General features: G+C 33.7%; 1 protein-coding gene across 8 annotated transcripts in view; it reads right to left on the bottom strand.

Moving 5' to 3' along the window:
* Positions 1-17,187, bottom strand: part of Adgb (androglobin) — a 160,161-nt gene that overhangs the window by 121,088 nt on the left and 21,886 nt on the right. For all 8 annotated transcript variants that reach the window (XM_048799529.1, XM_048799543.1, XM_048799545.1 and 5 more), the window contains exons 4-8: positions 14,874-14,945; positions 14,047-14,256; positions 10,121-10,260; positions 7,309-7,395; positions 1,786-2,033 (exon numbers count right to left, since the gene is read on the bottom strand). In XM_048799529.1, coding sequence (XP_048655486.1) covers positions 1,786-2,033; positions 7,309-7,395; positions 10,121-10,260; positions 14,047-14,256; positions 14,874-14,945 — 757 coding nt within the window. The remainder of the gene's footprint in view (positions 1-1,785; positions 2,034-7,308; positions 7,396-10,120; positions 10,261-14,046; positions 14,257-14,873; positions 14,946-17,187) is intronic.

The following is a 17,187-nucleotide window of genomic DNA, read 5'->3' as shown; positions in this document are numbered from 1 at the left end:
GCATTTCAAATTCAATATATTCAAAACCATTTTGTGCTCTCTCCTAATAGGTGCTACATCTATCCAGGTTTGCAATTCAAAATTTTCCCAATTATCTTTGCTAAGTTCTGCCATTTTTTTACTTCTTAAATATCATTTGAATCAACCACCTCATCTGCATCTGCACTGCCAATACCTTCTTCCCTATTGTTATAAGCTGATGTGACAGTCGCCAAGTTGGTTCTTACACATTGGCCCACACCCCTAATACCCCGTTCCACCTCCAGACTATTTTTCTCAGGCATCAAAGTGATCCTTTGAAAGAGCAATCAGATTGTGATTCTATTCTAAACTCACCATTGGCAGTCAGTAACTCTGATGACAAAAAGATCAATAACCTTGGAGCGACCTATACGACTTGATCCAATTATTTTTCTTGAGCCACATTATCTCTTCACTTCCTCTCCTACTAAACACATTTTCTACCCACTCCTTCAACACACGGTCATCCCTCCTACTGCCTGATAATCATTGTAATCATTATTTACTCTGCCTGGGTTCTCTTTCCTCTACAATCCTCATCTTCCTCTAGGTAATTCCTCAAAATTCCTAGAGAATTCTTCCCTGATGGCCTAGAACAGGTACCCCAATGAATTGCCAAAGATCCTATACTTCCTTTCAAGGCTCATATTTTAGTATGTGGTTATATACTATTTTTGACATCATGAATGTTAGTCTCTTTCACTAGATGTAAGTTCTAGAAGGCAGATTTCACATCTGATTTGTTTACCAAGATACCATCAATTCTTGGGAAACAACTGGTATTCTAATCAGCAAGCAGTATATTTGAATGAATTAGTGAATGGATGGATAAATGATAATTTGTGAGTCTACATGAGAAACAGCTTCTAGAAGCAAATCAGTTTGGAATATACTGGATAAAAGTAATTTAGTCAGGCTTCTTTTCATAATGAATACATGTTAGATCATTTCAAGAGGGGTCTATAGGGACAGATAATTTTGTTATATTTTTGAGGAAAATCTAAAGTAATAATTTCTGTGCAGTATACTAGAGGAAATGCTGGTGGACAAGATCTTAATAAAGAATAATTATAATAACAGTCAATATTTTATAAATAAACATTTGAAAGATCATTGTAAATAATACCAAGATATACAAATAAGTTGACTATTTTCTTGTATATTTGATTCTACTTCATTATACAAGCATTATTGTCCATATAAAATGTTTTAGAAGACACAAAATAAATAATTATCCAACACATTTTTCATCTTGACAAGAGAAATGATCCTGTACTTCATAAAATTAATCAAAATTACTTTTCTTCAGATTTGAACTTCCACTTTAGAATAAATATTGGAAAAATCATCCATGCTTATTTCACCTTCCCTGGAACACAACAGGATAACTTTTCCCCTTTACTGTTTGGGTCCATCATTCTGTGCATAAAAACATAAGAGAAAAATGTGTTTGATAAAAATTTAGAATTTGGTGTCTCTTCCTATATTAATATTTTAGTATATGATAACACAGAATTAATTTAGTATCATTGAAGTAGAGAATTGCCTTTAATTTTTAAGGAAAGCAAAATATGGAACAATAACTTATGCATGGTGAACACTGCTGTAAATTCTCAAGTCCTAAGAGAAACATGTTTATTACATGGCAGTTTTTACAACATTTAAGGATGATTGTGACACTAAAGGAGCTTTAGGTTCACAATATTGCAAGGGATTTACATGCAGTGTCCATGTTGAATGAAACTTTGATGTAAAATGTCTTACCCTTTGTAACCTTGTCACCTTTCTCAGGAGGCTTGAGAGTCGTCAAGGAACCATCAGTTTTGAATTCCTTCGAGTCTTTCACTTCCTTCCCATCTTTGACTTCTTTGTTATCCTTTGTCTCTTTCCCTTGTTCTTTTAGTTTGTTTTCTATCTCTGCTATTTTGCTTTCAGAGTTGAGCTCATCTGGCAGCTTAAACTCGGGCAATATTTCTTTCAAGAGATCCCAAACTTTGTCCATATATCCAGGGCTTAGAGAAAAAACATCAATAATAACTTTCAAAAGATACCTTTACACTTCATATCAATAAATTATTGACAATTTGCTATTTTATAAGAGTAATTTTAATCATTACATGAATTTTTAGTTCAAAATCCCCCACCATCATACATTCATTCATGCAACATACTTTTTCTGAGTACCAACTGTGTGCTGGGATTTGCTGACACTAAGAGACCAAATACAGTTTTACTCATCTCAAGGATCATTCAGTCCAGCAAGGGAAACAGGTATGTTGAAACCACGATGGGGGAAAAAAAATGTCTATTTATGTGAGTAGCAGGTGGTCTACCATGCAAAAGGGAGACTTAATAGACATTTGTCTGAAAAGGAATAAAAAATAAGAAACAAGTGTGTCCTGCTACCACCTTCTACTAAGTACTCAGAACTAAAAGCTGAGAATGACTAGGTCTCTCTCCTTAAAATCCTGATCAAATAAAATCCAGTGTCACTTTGACCCTATCTTCTCTCCCTGCAGTAAATCATGTTTTCTCCATTTTCATCAATGCTTCCTCAGCAGAAGGCCTTAGAAAATCCCTCTGGAATACTGCCTAAGCCAGTCTCCTTGCTCCAGTCCTGCCATTTGTTGTATGGCTCTGAGCCATCTTCCAAAATCACAAATATGATATGGTCATCCTCTCATCTAAATTCCTCAATGATATGCTTTCCCTGTGAGGATACTGTGGAAATTTTTTAACAAGCCATAAAAGGGCTGAGTCTATGTGGCTCCTGCTTACCTCCACCCCAGACCCATTCATCTTCTAGAATACAGCAGCACATAATCCAGCCACACCGAATCAAGTGCTGCTCTAAGATTACGCTATTCTATGTCCCACTCCCTTGCTGTTCTTCCTTCTCTGAGTTGGTTTTCCCATCTCAAACAGCTTCATTAATTTCAATGCCTTTGATGGTAGCTTAAGTATTATGTTTGGGGGAATTAAACTACTTGTTTTTGATCTAATTCCAAAGACTGTTTTACACACATCTAGTGTGGCCTATAAAAATACTTTTCAAGTTACTCATTTATCACACACTTACTCTATGCAGTTACTCTGTGGCATTGTTCTAACCACATTAGGCATAAAATTTAGTAAGATAAAAAAAGAATCATTATTCCCTACTCTCATGGACCTTAACATCCAGTGAATGGATACAGCAGAGAGAGAGAGAGAATATAGCATGGAGTATAACTTCCATTATGAAAATGAACCAAAAGCAGATGGGATAGGGCATAAGTTGCTAAAGGAATAATTTAGGTTCGATGGTCAAGAAGGCTTTGTCTGAGGAGTTGATATTTATGGTAATTGAGACCCAAATTCTGTAACATATTCAGCAAAGCAGATATCTGATGGACAAGCATTCTAGGCAAAATAAAACAGAAAGAAAACAACATAAACAACAATGTCAGGAACCACAACTCAAGAAAAGCCCCCAAGGGACAATGAGTTTGTAGCCAATGAATGGTTGCTAGGATGGAGATAAGGTCACGGAAGAGATAAGAGACTGTGTATGAGTCAGCATAGTGTGAGAACCAGGGTGAAGATTTGGAAACTTCATTCAAGTATCATAGCTAACCACTGAAAGGCTTAAAAGAAGGTGAGGGATATGATCTGACCATATGTGTGTGTATACACAGGCTATATAGAGAGAGGGGGGTGGAAATGTTTATTATGCTTTTTTTTTTAACTACTCTAGTTACCATGTAGAAAATTCAGTAGAGGAGGTTAAAATAGACCCAGAGAGGCCAGCTCACCCTGTAGCTGTGGTGGTGAGCTGAACTGGGAGGGTAATAGTAAGACAGAAAAACAAAAAGATTCAGCCCAAGTAGAGAAGCTACGGTGGGCAGAGCTCAGTAAAAGACTGCAAGTGAAAGGTGAGGAGATGAGTGATCAAGGAAGATTTCTAGAATTTTCTTTAGTTTGAGAACTAAGTGGATGATGGTGCAATGACCTCAGAAGAGGATGGTAGGAAAGGTACAGGTTTGGGAGACTGAGAATCTAGAGTTCCTTTCTGGATATTTTGAGTTTGAGATACACTTTTGACACCAATGTAAGCTATGTCATTTGGAAAGCTGTGTACCAGTAAAGTCTACAGTTAAGAAAATACCAGGCCTGGATATAAAAACTTGAGAGTTATAAGCAAACTGTTCATTAAAGTCATGGGACAGGCTCTCTGTTACAAACCATCATTTAGTGGTTGAGGAACTATTCAGGAAGGCTGGGAAAGACCAGCAAATAAGATAGGAGGAGAACACAGGGTTATTATGGAAGCCAAGAAAATCAAGTGTTGCAAAAGAAGTTGTTCAAGGGAGTCAAATAAAGGGATGGTAAGCAAATGGGGGAGTGGGAAATATGACCACCAGATTAAACAGTGTTGAAGTCTTTGTTGACTTTACGAAAAGCCATTTCATTGGTATGACAGAGAGGAAGGAAAGTTCGATGAGAAGACAGTGGGAGGTAGGAGGATAGTGGAGTATATTGACCCTAACCCTACCCTAACCTCTCATTCATTTGACATTCTCTGAGAATAATCAGTGAGATAAACTCTGATTTGAAAAGAATAGGGTTCTCTGTGTGTCTGAGACTGGCTTGAGTATCTGAACTGCCCCCTAGTCCTTTTGGATTCCCCATATATTGCAGCCTTCAGTATATTTTATCTGTGCATTTAACCCCACTACACCTCAGCAACATTGATTTTGCAATTTAATTGAGTGTTAAGAGGTTGTAAATTTTACATGGTCACACAATTAGCAAATGAGAAAGTCAGGATTCAAAAAGATCTTTGTGAATCCCAAACACATGTTGTCATTTTTTTCTATCTACAATATAAAAAATGCTATTCTATGAAGATGATATGTTCAAATGTCACCATGGAATGACAAATAAAACTTCTTGGACAATTTGACTTAAAGATGAGGTGGCAGAGTGCTGTATTCACAGATGGACCACCCATCAGATAGGCAAATGAGTAATCCCTCTATTTGAAATTGTCTGATTTCTAACATCTACTCTGATATGTCTTTAATTTTGTGCTTCAGTCATTACATGGAGAATTAGAATCAATTCCATTTTTTATTTTCAAAGATAAAACTTTACTATCTGTAAGGAAAAAAATAGGGAAAAGGTCAAAATTCACAAATAGAGTAGTGCCTGCCCTTGGTGGTGGTCCACATGGGAGAATAGGAGGAAGGAGTTTTCTGATGGAGTTGCTACAAACACACTTTCTCCCTTACTGATTTTCCTATGGAAAAAAATGTAGTCAATCAAAATTTGAAGTCTTGACACCCTACTTTTCCTTGACTTGCAGGAAACCATGAATAGGACTGCTTAATATTCAAATTCTTCTTATTAACAAAGACATCCTACTCCTGAACATGCTGTGGGCCTTTGCTCCTATTGTTTTCCTGTTTTTCATTCTCTTGCCTTCCTTTCTCTAACCTGCCACAGAAAATGCTAGAGGCTCAGGTCAAGTCAGAACCTTGTTCATAAAGCCTTACCTGACCCGTCCATCCCCTGCCCTCTTGGCAGATGGTTTCTGTTCCCATGTTTCAATTTAAACATTTTTGGACAGTTTTTTATATATATATACTGTTTCATGACTTCTTTTTCTTTATATATTTCTTTATATATGTATAAACTTTAAAAGTATATATATATATATATATATATATAAACTTTTTAAGGTTACGGTATAATTGTAAGGTAGAATTAATGGTCTGGGTGAGTCTCACTTATTCTTCACTTGCTCTTATTCTCATTTATTCAACATGTTTCCAAAGGTTGATTATTAACTACCAAGCATCTTTCTAGATAATATTAAACAATATAATGAAAGTCATTAGAGATGGCAAAGGCATTTTGAATAATTATGTTTATACCATAATCTAACTACTTTTTTCTGAGTAGATGCCTTTTCTTTCACCTATTAAATCTCAGTACACCATCCAGAGTACATCATATTATCTCCCATTTTACAGATGAGGAAACTGGTCTCTGAGAATTTATATTACTTGCAAGATTCTCATAGCTTGAAAGTGGAAGTATAAGAAGTTAATTCTCACTATACTGTTCTAACACCAAAGCTCATGTTTTTTTTCCCTTTTATGTCACTTTCATAGACATTTTGTCAACAATTATAATTCATGTGGTATCTTTATATTATGAAAGTATATGAATGCCTTTAATATTCACCTACAATCTTACTCTTAGCATTCCATCAACACTAGAATTAAAATTTTAGAGCAGTTCATAGTCTTTCAATTTCATTCCCCTTCTACTTCTTTCACTAACGTTGTCCACACTACATCAGAAAATCTTTTGGATATCAGAAAAGGGATTTGAAAAGGTGCCATTTTTTACTTCTCCCTAAGATACAAACAAAGATCAACTTTCTTTCAGGAAAATTATCCATCAAGGAGGGTCAACTGAAGAGAAACACAACTAAAAAGCAGCAGATAACAGGCAAGTGCTCTGTCTTCCTTCTATTTTCCTAAAAGCAGAACTTAAATTTGCAAAGACAGAAAGTATCCTATCTCCTTACTCACTTGTCTACCAGAAAGAATATAAGTTAGCCCCTAAAGGTAACAGTGAACTTCATCTGCCTGAAGATGGTGTCAGAAGAATCTATGTTAACAACCATTATGTCCGTTCCAACTTTTATTTGCCGTTCACAGGTTACCACTGTGGAGACTGAAAGTCTTTCATTTTTCATATCATTTCTCTAAAAATTTACTGTTCTTTACTGATGATACGGATGCACTGAAATTCAAAAAAAACTCTTTTTTAAATATTTATTTTTTTAGTTATAGGTGGACACATTTTATATTTATGTGGTGCTGAGGATCAAACCCAGTGCTTCACGCATGCCAGGTGAGCGATCTACCTCTGAGCCATAACCCCAGCCCCAAAACCACCTCTTTTAAAACTACTAATTCTTTGTTTTTCCCATTTATATGTGACATATCCATTCTTAGTAAACTTCTAGGTTTATTATTATTACTATATTATTGATGTGTCTTTTGTTATAGGGGTCAGTTTCAACTAAGAATCTGTAGGGGGTTATTCTTCTATACAATGAAGTAGAATTTACCCTGAAATACCCAATGAGTTTTATATAACATTGTAAATGTTATTCTCACATATGTAAAACAGAAACTTTCTTGAATTTTTTTAATGATTAAGAATATTTTAAATACATCTTGGGAAGAAAGAAAAAATAGATATGAGCGACTGAATAGTCAAACTTACTGAAGAGAAATGACTTCCGGTAACCACCCTGTGAGCGCATGAATAACTGTGAACTCTCCCAGTTCTCGCCTCTGTGCTATGTGAATGCTAAAAGAGAAAACACATCATGCAATACTTACCAAAATTTGGAACACAGAGGAATATATAAGAACTAGAATCACTAATAAACAGCAGCATAATAATCAACATAAGGGGGTCATAATGGTTATACATTATAGTACAAGAAAATATTGTCTCATCAGTTAGATGATTCATTAAAACCCTAAGTATGCCCCAATGGTAAAGTTCAAAATATATGTGAAAAACATGCATATAAGCTGTATTTTAAAAAGATCTAAAATTAATATTAATGCCATATACATAAAACTTTTATCTTATGAAATATATAACATAAAAATGCATAACTCATTACATATTTTTAATATATGATTATATTGTTATTTTGAGACTACAGCAGTGATTTTCATTGTTTCAATTCAATAAGTATTTTAAGTGGCCTATGAGAGTGTGTGTTAAGTCAGTCTCATCCATGGTAGGCCAAAATGGGAATCAGAAGTTCTTAATGAATTCCTTATATAACTGCAGAGAAACCAGACATCTGGTTCACCCTATAAAGAAGAGTGGACCTGCCAGTGTAACATAAAGTCAGTAGTGTTTAACCAAATAACACTCTTCTCATTTGCTCTCTTTATTCATATATATTTTTTGAGGTGTTCATACTATTTACATTCATAAACAGAAATGCCATTCCTCCATTCCACTCAGGACTCACAGCCACAGTCCACTAAACATCAATAGTGGTGGCAATGGCACTCACCAACATCTGTGTCCTTTTCTTCAGAAAGGAATCCTGTCTCATTCGTATTTAGCAGTATTTATAGATTTCCATTGGTTTGTTGTATATGGATTATGAATTGCTATGTGTCTACATATCTCAAATGATTTTATGTATATAGATACACATAATATATATATATATATATATATATATATATATATATATATATATATATATATATATATAAAATCATTGAGAAAGAGAAAATACCACTGTAGTCATATATAAATATTTTTCTCAAAGATTTTGTGTGTATGTACACACAAAATCTTTGAGAAAGACAAAATGCCACTGTGGTCACACACACACACACACACACACACATACACACCTGTTGATAAATTTCACAAAGTCTAGTCTGAACTCCTTTTTGTATGATTTTATTTATGAATCAACTGCAAACCTTATAGAAATAATGCTCTTTTCTTTACATGTTTCACATGGATATTTAAATAACTATTATGATTAGATTTTAAATGTAGAAAGCTAAACCTCATATGAAAATATCTCTATATAGCATAAAAAAAACCTAAGAATTTATAGAAAAATATAAATTGTACCATGTAGGGCAGGTTTCCACTAGAAATCAACAAAATGTATTCCACTTAGCTTGGTCCTTTATTTTCAAGTTGGATTTGTTCATTTTATTTAAGTAATAATAACCCTGTTACTCACATTCCTATTACATGCTACTGAACTATTGCTTTAAGAAAGACAAAATGCCACTCTAGTTACCCAGGTTGTGTACTTCACGCCTTCTGGTCTTGCCGTTCCAATTCTCAGAACTTCAAGTGAGGTCTGAGAATTAGAACCATTGGGAACATCATCATCCTTAATGATTATTGTCAAGTAAACATAGTTTCCACCAGTAAGAATCCTCAGTTAGTTTTCATCTATCATTTAAAAAAATCATTGAAATTAGGGCTGAATGCTGGGTAAAACAAATTCTCAAGAGAAAATTGAGGGTTAGTAAGAGAAAAGAGAGATGGAGAGGGTGGCAGCAGGAAGAACTGTTTTTGTTTTGTAGCCTCAGGAGACAAAAAAGAAGCTGAGCCAAAAGAAAATCCATACAAAGCAGACCTGGCTTCTGACTGACACTGCTATGTTTATTACGGAAAGGGAGGGGGCTGTGCTTCAAGCAAATAGCTGACAGGGTCTGTAAAATATGTGGGTGTCTTCTATTGAATTCTGAGTTGCTATGACACGCTGCAGTAGGGTATGAGATCCAGGCTTGTGCAGTTCGTGTGAGGATTCTCCCACTGAGCAGTGATAAAAAGTCGCCATGCATTACCAGTTCAAGCTCCTATGTTCTTTTCTTTTTATTTTTTATTTTCTTTTATTTTCTTGATTTTTGCACTGCGAGTTGTATTGCTAGCACCAGGAGAGAATGATTGCTTGTCTATTGACTACAGCAGACATGCCTCATGATACGTTGGGCACTCAAGTCATATTGGCATAGAAGACACAAGCTGATTTGTAAGCATATTGAAGCAAATATGAGTAGTTCTTATCATGAACATTTTAAAAGGGGCCAATGTTACCAAAGCACAAGGAGCACATTGATATCATTCTGAAAAGTCCAGATTTTTCAAGTTGCATAAGATGTTGCTGCATGTACAGAACTTATAACTTTAACCAAATCCCAGTATATATTATTCAGTATTTAGATGAACTAATATTTCCCCCTACAAAACAATTTCTTTCTCCCATTAAACGGAAACTCTATTTTTCGCGATCTATTTTCCATTTATAGTAAGAGAGTCTGGAATCAAATAATTTTCAGTATTTTTCTTGAGGGAGTTTTGTGTGATAGCTGGCTACCCAAAACTTCAAATCAGTGGCTTTGGCACAAACGTTCACACTGTTGGGAAGGAAATCCTTTTTAAAAACTAAAGCAACTCAATACGGATGTACAGTTGCTCTTGTGTGCCTTTTTGTTTTTATATAAATGATGAATAATTTCTCACTACATACTCAACATTTGCCAGCTTGATGATGGCTTTAGACAACAGCATTGGCCAGAGTTCAAATTCACAGGTTGAAACTGGAAGCAATAGATTGTTATCTTCATCAAAAGGCATGATGTCATCAATAGTTATCTTTCTCCAGCAACCCTAAAATAAAGAAGGAAAGAATGCAACACTATCAGTGATTTATATTATTTTTCTCACATATTATCACACACTGCTGACATTGTTACTTACTGTTGTATAAATTTATGTCAGCATCTCACATTCAAAGACTGAGATACTGTTTTTTAGTAATATATTGGTGGGGCATTTTAGCTTATGATTTATTTAATTATAGCACATCCACATTAATATTGTCCTTATTTATGAGAGCTTGTGAACACATAGTGCAGTAATTTAAAATGTTTCAAACAGCAAAACCAAAACATTATACAACCAGGGATTAGTTTAGGCATAATTAATTTACTTTATATTGTCATAATGTAAATTCCTCAAATATAACTTTAATAATTATAGCTTATTCTGATATGTGCTCATTGATCTTATACTTTAATTCCCATGTTATACCTACTCGAAATTTTAAAAGGCTAATACTTTATCCTGAAGTAAATTCTTATCTCATTTAATGAAATCAGTGTATATTTGCCTATATGCATATTACTTTCTAAACAAAATGATAACATTAATTATTTTGAACTTTTAGAGTTTTTTTTAAAAATTTTAGTTTCATGTGCTAACTTTTATTATGAACTTATTCCTCAAAATATTTTGCCCTGTTGTGTCAACCATTAAAATTTCCAAAATACACATAACACATGGTCTATTACCATTAATTACTTACAATCTAGTGGGGAGTGCACGTATGCCAACAACACAGAATATCATATGTTCAAAGTATTGTGGGACAGAAAGAGAAGTGCAACATTTGGAAGTATGGAAAATGAAGTGAGACTAGAATAAAGATTCATGAAAGCATGGTTTTCTCAGGTACATGTGAACAATATGATAAAAAAAAATTCTAAAACATACAACACTCACCATCTTGAATTTCATGTTGCTTTATTTAGTGGTTCTATCTCTTTTACATTCTTCCTTAAGAAATTATGTAGAGTTAGCCAGGATCAAAGGCAGGGGTATGACACCTGCCTTCTAATTTCAAATGAACTGACCAATAAGAATTTACAGAGAAATAAGCAAGATGCAAGAGGACACTATATGATTGACACCTATTTAAGGCAACTAGAAAAGGCAAATTTATGCAGATAGTAAGAGGTTGCTAGTGGCTAGGACAGGGGAGAAGAATGGAACATTATTTGTAATGAGTAGAGAATTTCTGCTTGGGATGATGCAATTTCTAGAAATAGGTAATGGTGATGGTTGCACAACAGTTAAAAATACTTAATGCCGCTGAATGGTTCACTTAAATGATTAGAATATTAAATTTTACATTATGTTTATTTTACCACAATAAAAAAGCAGCAATTGGTGTTCCCTTCCTACACTTCAATTTTAAAGACAATTTTTTAAAGGGTTCAGGATTCCTATAAAGGAAAAGTTTTAAGCAACTATGAGATATTAATCTAGATCAATGCAACAAAGAACACCTGCTCACAGATGATCAAAGGTAACATTTTTCTGTTAAGAATGCTTTTATTATTAAACACTACTGAACAGTGCATTTAAATGAATAAAGTATACAGCATGTGAATTGTCTCTCAAGAAATCTATCTTTAAAAAACACAGGAATAGATATTTAGCATTAACATATTTTAAGTATGATTTACTAGACCTATAGATATTTTCATGGTAATATTTTTGATCTACTGATATTACACATTGCTTCCTTAAAGTATGACAAATTAAATTGTTCAGATTTAATTTAAATATGCATATAAATGACATATTTAAGAAAACTAGACCAGAAGGGAACTGTGTAGAGGGGCCAAAAATTGTGGTAAAGTATCTACATTCCAATTTATGTAGTAAAATGTTAATGTTAGTATGATATGTCAAGATCATTGTATTGTCTTGAGCAACTAATAAAAAATGTTAATATTAGTTGAATGTCATAAGCTATACATATATATTTTTTTAATTCCTAGGGAACCATTGGAAAACAACATGCAAAGAGATACTCTGAAAGCACTATGATTATATAGGTAATTCAAAAAGGAATCCTAAAGAACATTCAAGAATTGGGTTGGAGGATTCAAAAATGGCTAAAGAATCCAAAAGTGCAAATTTAAAAATAAGAAAAGTCATAAGCAGATAATAAAGTGGTAGACATATCACGATCTATAAATAAAATACAAGAGTAACTTGAGTATACTTATCAAAATTAACAATTTGCATTTTCTTAACAAAATAATTCCACATGTACGAATCCTAGAAAAAAAAATCCATATAAATGGGCAAAACATATATACATAAAAATGCTCTTTTAGAGCCTTGTTTGTATTGGTAAAACACTGATTATAACCTATCAATTATATTAATGTAGCAAAATGCATTTACTTATTTATATATCCATAGAGTCGATTACAATATACATCAGAATATATCAGCATAGAAATGCCCATGGCTAGAAAAAAGAATCGTTTACAGAACAATAAGTATTGTATGAACTTACTGCTATAAATTACATATAATACATTTATGTAAGTTTATAAGAATAGAGGAAAGCTCAGGAGGGTTTAGGTGAAATTGTTGACTGCTTGTCTGAGTAGGATAGAATTACAGGGAACTCTCTTTTCCTGCCTTGAACATGTTAATAGTTTTTGGATTTGCTTTACTAAAAGCATGTATAATCATAATAATTAAACATTAATATAGCATTTTCTTTTTGAAAGATAATAATTGATAGAAAAATAATTTGTCCTACCTTGAAAACACTGTTCCTCAAATTTAATAAACACCAATGTCACTGAGAGTTGATTTAAAGAGCAGCATTCAGGTTCTTCCACCAGAGGGACTTGGGAGGTCAGAGGTGAGACATGGGAGGCAGGAGTTTATGAAGCACCAGAAGTACTGTAGGTGCTGAGAGTTTTTTGTATCCCCAGTTTAAGGATCCTTGAATTCTACAACTATATTGTGCTTAGCATAAGGGTCAATGAGAAATAAGAGCTAACCCATTTTCATATGAACATATTGATAGCAACTGAGAAAAATTATGTCAATGTCTCTTTTTTCCTGTTTATCAGAGACAAATGAAAGCATAGAGAAGTTCAGAGAAAAGCCATCGACAGCAATTGGTCTTCCTTCCAAGTAGAGAGGAAAGGGCTTCAGGGAACCAAAAGATGCTCATGCTCACTAGGAAAGCAACTGGTACGATGCTATGTGCCCTCCACATCATTATCAATGACAGTGGAAGAAGAGAGGAAACTGATCTCTCTTTTATGACCCTGTTCCTACGGCTGCTCAATACAATTTTGATCTGGCTGATGTCAAAGAACTTTTTGTAATTTTCTTAGAATCCAGATTGGAAATAATGGAATTCTTTTATGGAAAAATGACATTCTGGTGTGAAAGTCAGAATTTTGAATGTCATGAAGAGAGGCCCTGCAAGGCTGCTTTACCCCAATGAAGACATAAAGGCAAACACTTCAGGAGAACACAGGAAAGGGGAAGAAGAAATTCTGTAACAAGACAAGCAAGGAAAATCTATCCCTAAGAAGAAAAAAGTAAAAAGGTAGGAAAGCATCAAGAAGGTGAACAATAGTGAAGGGGAGACGTTTAATGAGGGACCAGGAAGACACCTGATTTAGTCTGACTGCTACAGTCCTAGCCCTATAGAGCTGAGACAGACCTAAAGAGGTGGGCTAAATGATTGGATCAGACTGAGATTTCCAAAGTGGACTAAATATTTTTTCCCAACCTTATATTTCAACATGAAAGCGTCATAAATTTTAATGCACATGAACTTGAACTTACCATCCAGTAAAGTTTCACAACATACTTTCCATAGCTATTGAACAAAGGCATATGACCCTTCACAGCCTTGCATAGGGAATAGATATGTTCCCAGGGTTTCCAGAGGAGAAGAGGAGGTTCCCCTGGAGTTCCTTTAAAATAATTGCTCAAAATCCCTCCATTGAATATCTTCCACACTGCATAGATTTCACTGATAATCCACCTCATCAGCTAGGAACAAACAACATTCATGTTATTTGACTACTTTTCAAAGATAGATACTGAATTTAGAAGGAAATACAGTAAAAAAAAAAAATTACTTCAATAGTGATATTAAAAGTCATTTCACATTTCGATTTTTCACCTACCAAATAAAATCATAAGTCTTGCTTTTCTTTTTAGGAAATACAGTTACATTACAAACTAATATCTAATAAAACAGACCTCCATTTGACATTGACATTTGTTCAGCTGTATGTGTGTGTAAAAGTGAGAGATTGAATTTATCTGAGAGAACTAAAGGCTTTAACAAATAAGTGAGATAAGATAGTAGATTTTTCATGTTCTCAACACACACAACAATATGTGGGATGATGGATACATTAATTTTCTTGTTGATGGATGTTCTATATTGTATACGTATATCAAATCATCAAATTGTATACCATAAAGACATATGATTTTTTAATTGTTAGCTATAGCTAAGTATACTTTGAAGTATACTTCAAAAAGTTGAAAAAATACAATTCTCAATTATAGAAAAACTGAAAGGTGGGAAAGGTAGACTTGCAATTGACTTCCTGAAAGGTCTTCTGCAAGGAGACTTCAGACAATGTTTCCCTACATACCTCGCTGCAGAGCAAATGCTCATTTGCTGAAAACAAGTCAAACATAATTTCATTTTTCACAACTACTGGAACCTGAAATAAAAAAATATATGTATAGATATTACTCCATAAAAAAACACACACAAAGGAAACACAACCTAATGAAATAGGCCCAAGCTGATCTCATTTCTTTCAAACAAAAGAAAAAAAAACACATAAGCACTTTATTCCCTAAGATAATCCTTAGAGCTGTAAGTGACATTAATTCAATGTAACACTGATAAAACAGAGTATTTTAATATGCAAATATTACAATATATTATATATTCAGATAAACCTAGCATGCATACACACAGAGAGAGTTTAAAAAGTGATTTGAAATTTAAATTAACCACTCAAGTAAAACCTGAAGCTTAGTTAACATCTGGTAGCTAGAAAAATATCTTCATCTTGCATGAAAAATATTAGTTTTTTAAAATCTTGTCCACCTTTAAATTCTATCACATTTTAAAATAAATTTGACGGTCATTATTTAATTGGGGTAACTTAAAAAACAATAAAATAGGAAAATATTGCTTATAACATTTTAAATGAGTTATAATTCACATTAAAGCTTATATAGTTAACATTACAAATTAAAATGCAGATGGTCTTGATTATAGAATCAGATTTTTATGGAAGGTAATGTGATCTTTTATCTTCAATCACTTATACAACTAGTATCTTTAAAAAGTCAAAAAATGATTTTTTTTATGTTTGAGAAAAATTTACCTAAATCTATTTTGAAGATCTGGATTGATTCTTCTAATCATAAATCATAAACACAGTTTTTTGTAGTTTGACTATGTTGGAATGCTCCTAAAATACCCAAGCTTTCCAGCAAGTACCAATGTGCAGTGAACGTGATTACAGATAAGATATTAGATACTTAAATTTTGAAGCATTAGACATAATAGTCACCTGCTGACAGAATAAAAATGGGCACTGACATCATAAAAGATAACAGATATTAAGCAAAGGTCTCTCCAGTGGCATTCCAGTGTCTCTATTCCCTCCACCTGTACTGGGGTGAGAGAAATCTTTAAGATGTTTCACAGTGCTCAACATGATCAGTGCTCAAGGGTCTGGATCACTGACTTCTAGTGCTAAAAAATAAGCACATCTGATCAGTCACTCTGTGATCACAGCTTACTAATTAATTCTCTTGGTTGGAATGACCTTTGTCAACCCTGTTACCTTAAAGCCAGGATTTAAAGATCTTAGTAACATAACTTCTGACTTCAATCATGTCCTCTGATTTTGTCTTTTGCTTAGAGAGTTCTGTGGTATGTTCTGTATTGTTTTAAATGTGGGTTGCAATTATTTAGTGATTCATGAAATCAGCTTAGGGGAACAGGATTGCAGAAGGAGAGAGAGGATAAACTAGAACATATCTTATATAAGAAGATTGTTATTGCCTTGTGAAATTTTTGTTTCAACTTTATATATATGTACATTTAAGGAGCATCAATATTAAAGATAAAAGGTAGGTATCACTGTAGATAAGGACAATGAGGCTTGAACGCCACTATTCTAAAACATTTCCTACTTAGCCAAACTTTCATCTCTCCCTGATCTGGCCCACATTCCAGCATAATGGATCAAGATGAGTCGTGCAGAGGGAGTCCATGTAGAGAGGCACAGAGAGGTGCAAGCACTGTGATACAGTGGTAGAAGTTCCATCCACAATGATTGTATTTTTTTCATTATCAATGTATCTCTCAGAACTAAGAGCTCTTTCACAAAATTTTTATAAGTATTCGAATTTATAAAATTCTCACAAAAGTAAGCCATGAATATATAATAATTATATGATATACTATATAATTATTAATATTTTTACTAATATACTATTTTTTGGGGGGGACCAGGGATTGAACTCAGGGGCACTCAAACACTGAGCCACATCCCCAACCCTATTTTGTGTTTTTATTTAGAGACAGGCTTTTTGCTGAGGCTAGCTTTGAACTTGTGATCCTTCTGCCTCAGCCTCCCAAGCCGCTGGATTACAGGCATGCATCACTAAACTCAGCTAATTACTATTAATATCACTATCAACTGTGTTATATTGACATCACAGAATTTATCTTCTTCATGTCAGTGTTATCTAATGTTAACATTGATTTAAAAGCATGCCTTGTATATATTTGACTTGTTTTATTTAAAATGTCTTACAAGGCATTGAACACATTTTGATGAGCTAGGATGTGCCTTTTTATTTTCTTGTTTTAATAATTATTTAAAATTTGCATATATCCAGTTTTGTCAATTAGTATTGTAGATAAATGATATTGCA

The sequence above is a fragment of the Marmota marmota genome, unplaced genomic scaffold (genome assembly GCF_001458135.2).
Source record: "Marmota marmota marmota unplaced genomic scaffold, marMar, whole genome shotgun sequence".
In the NCBI taxonomy this organism is placed as follows: domain Eukaryota; kingdom Metazoa; phylum Chordata; class Mammalia; order Rodentia; family Sciuridae; genus Marmota; species Marmota marmota.
The sequence above is the reverse complement of the archived record's forward strand: the minus strand, read 5'-3'. Positions and strand labels throughout refer to the sequence as shown.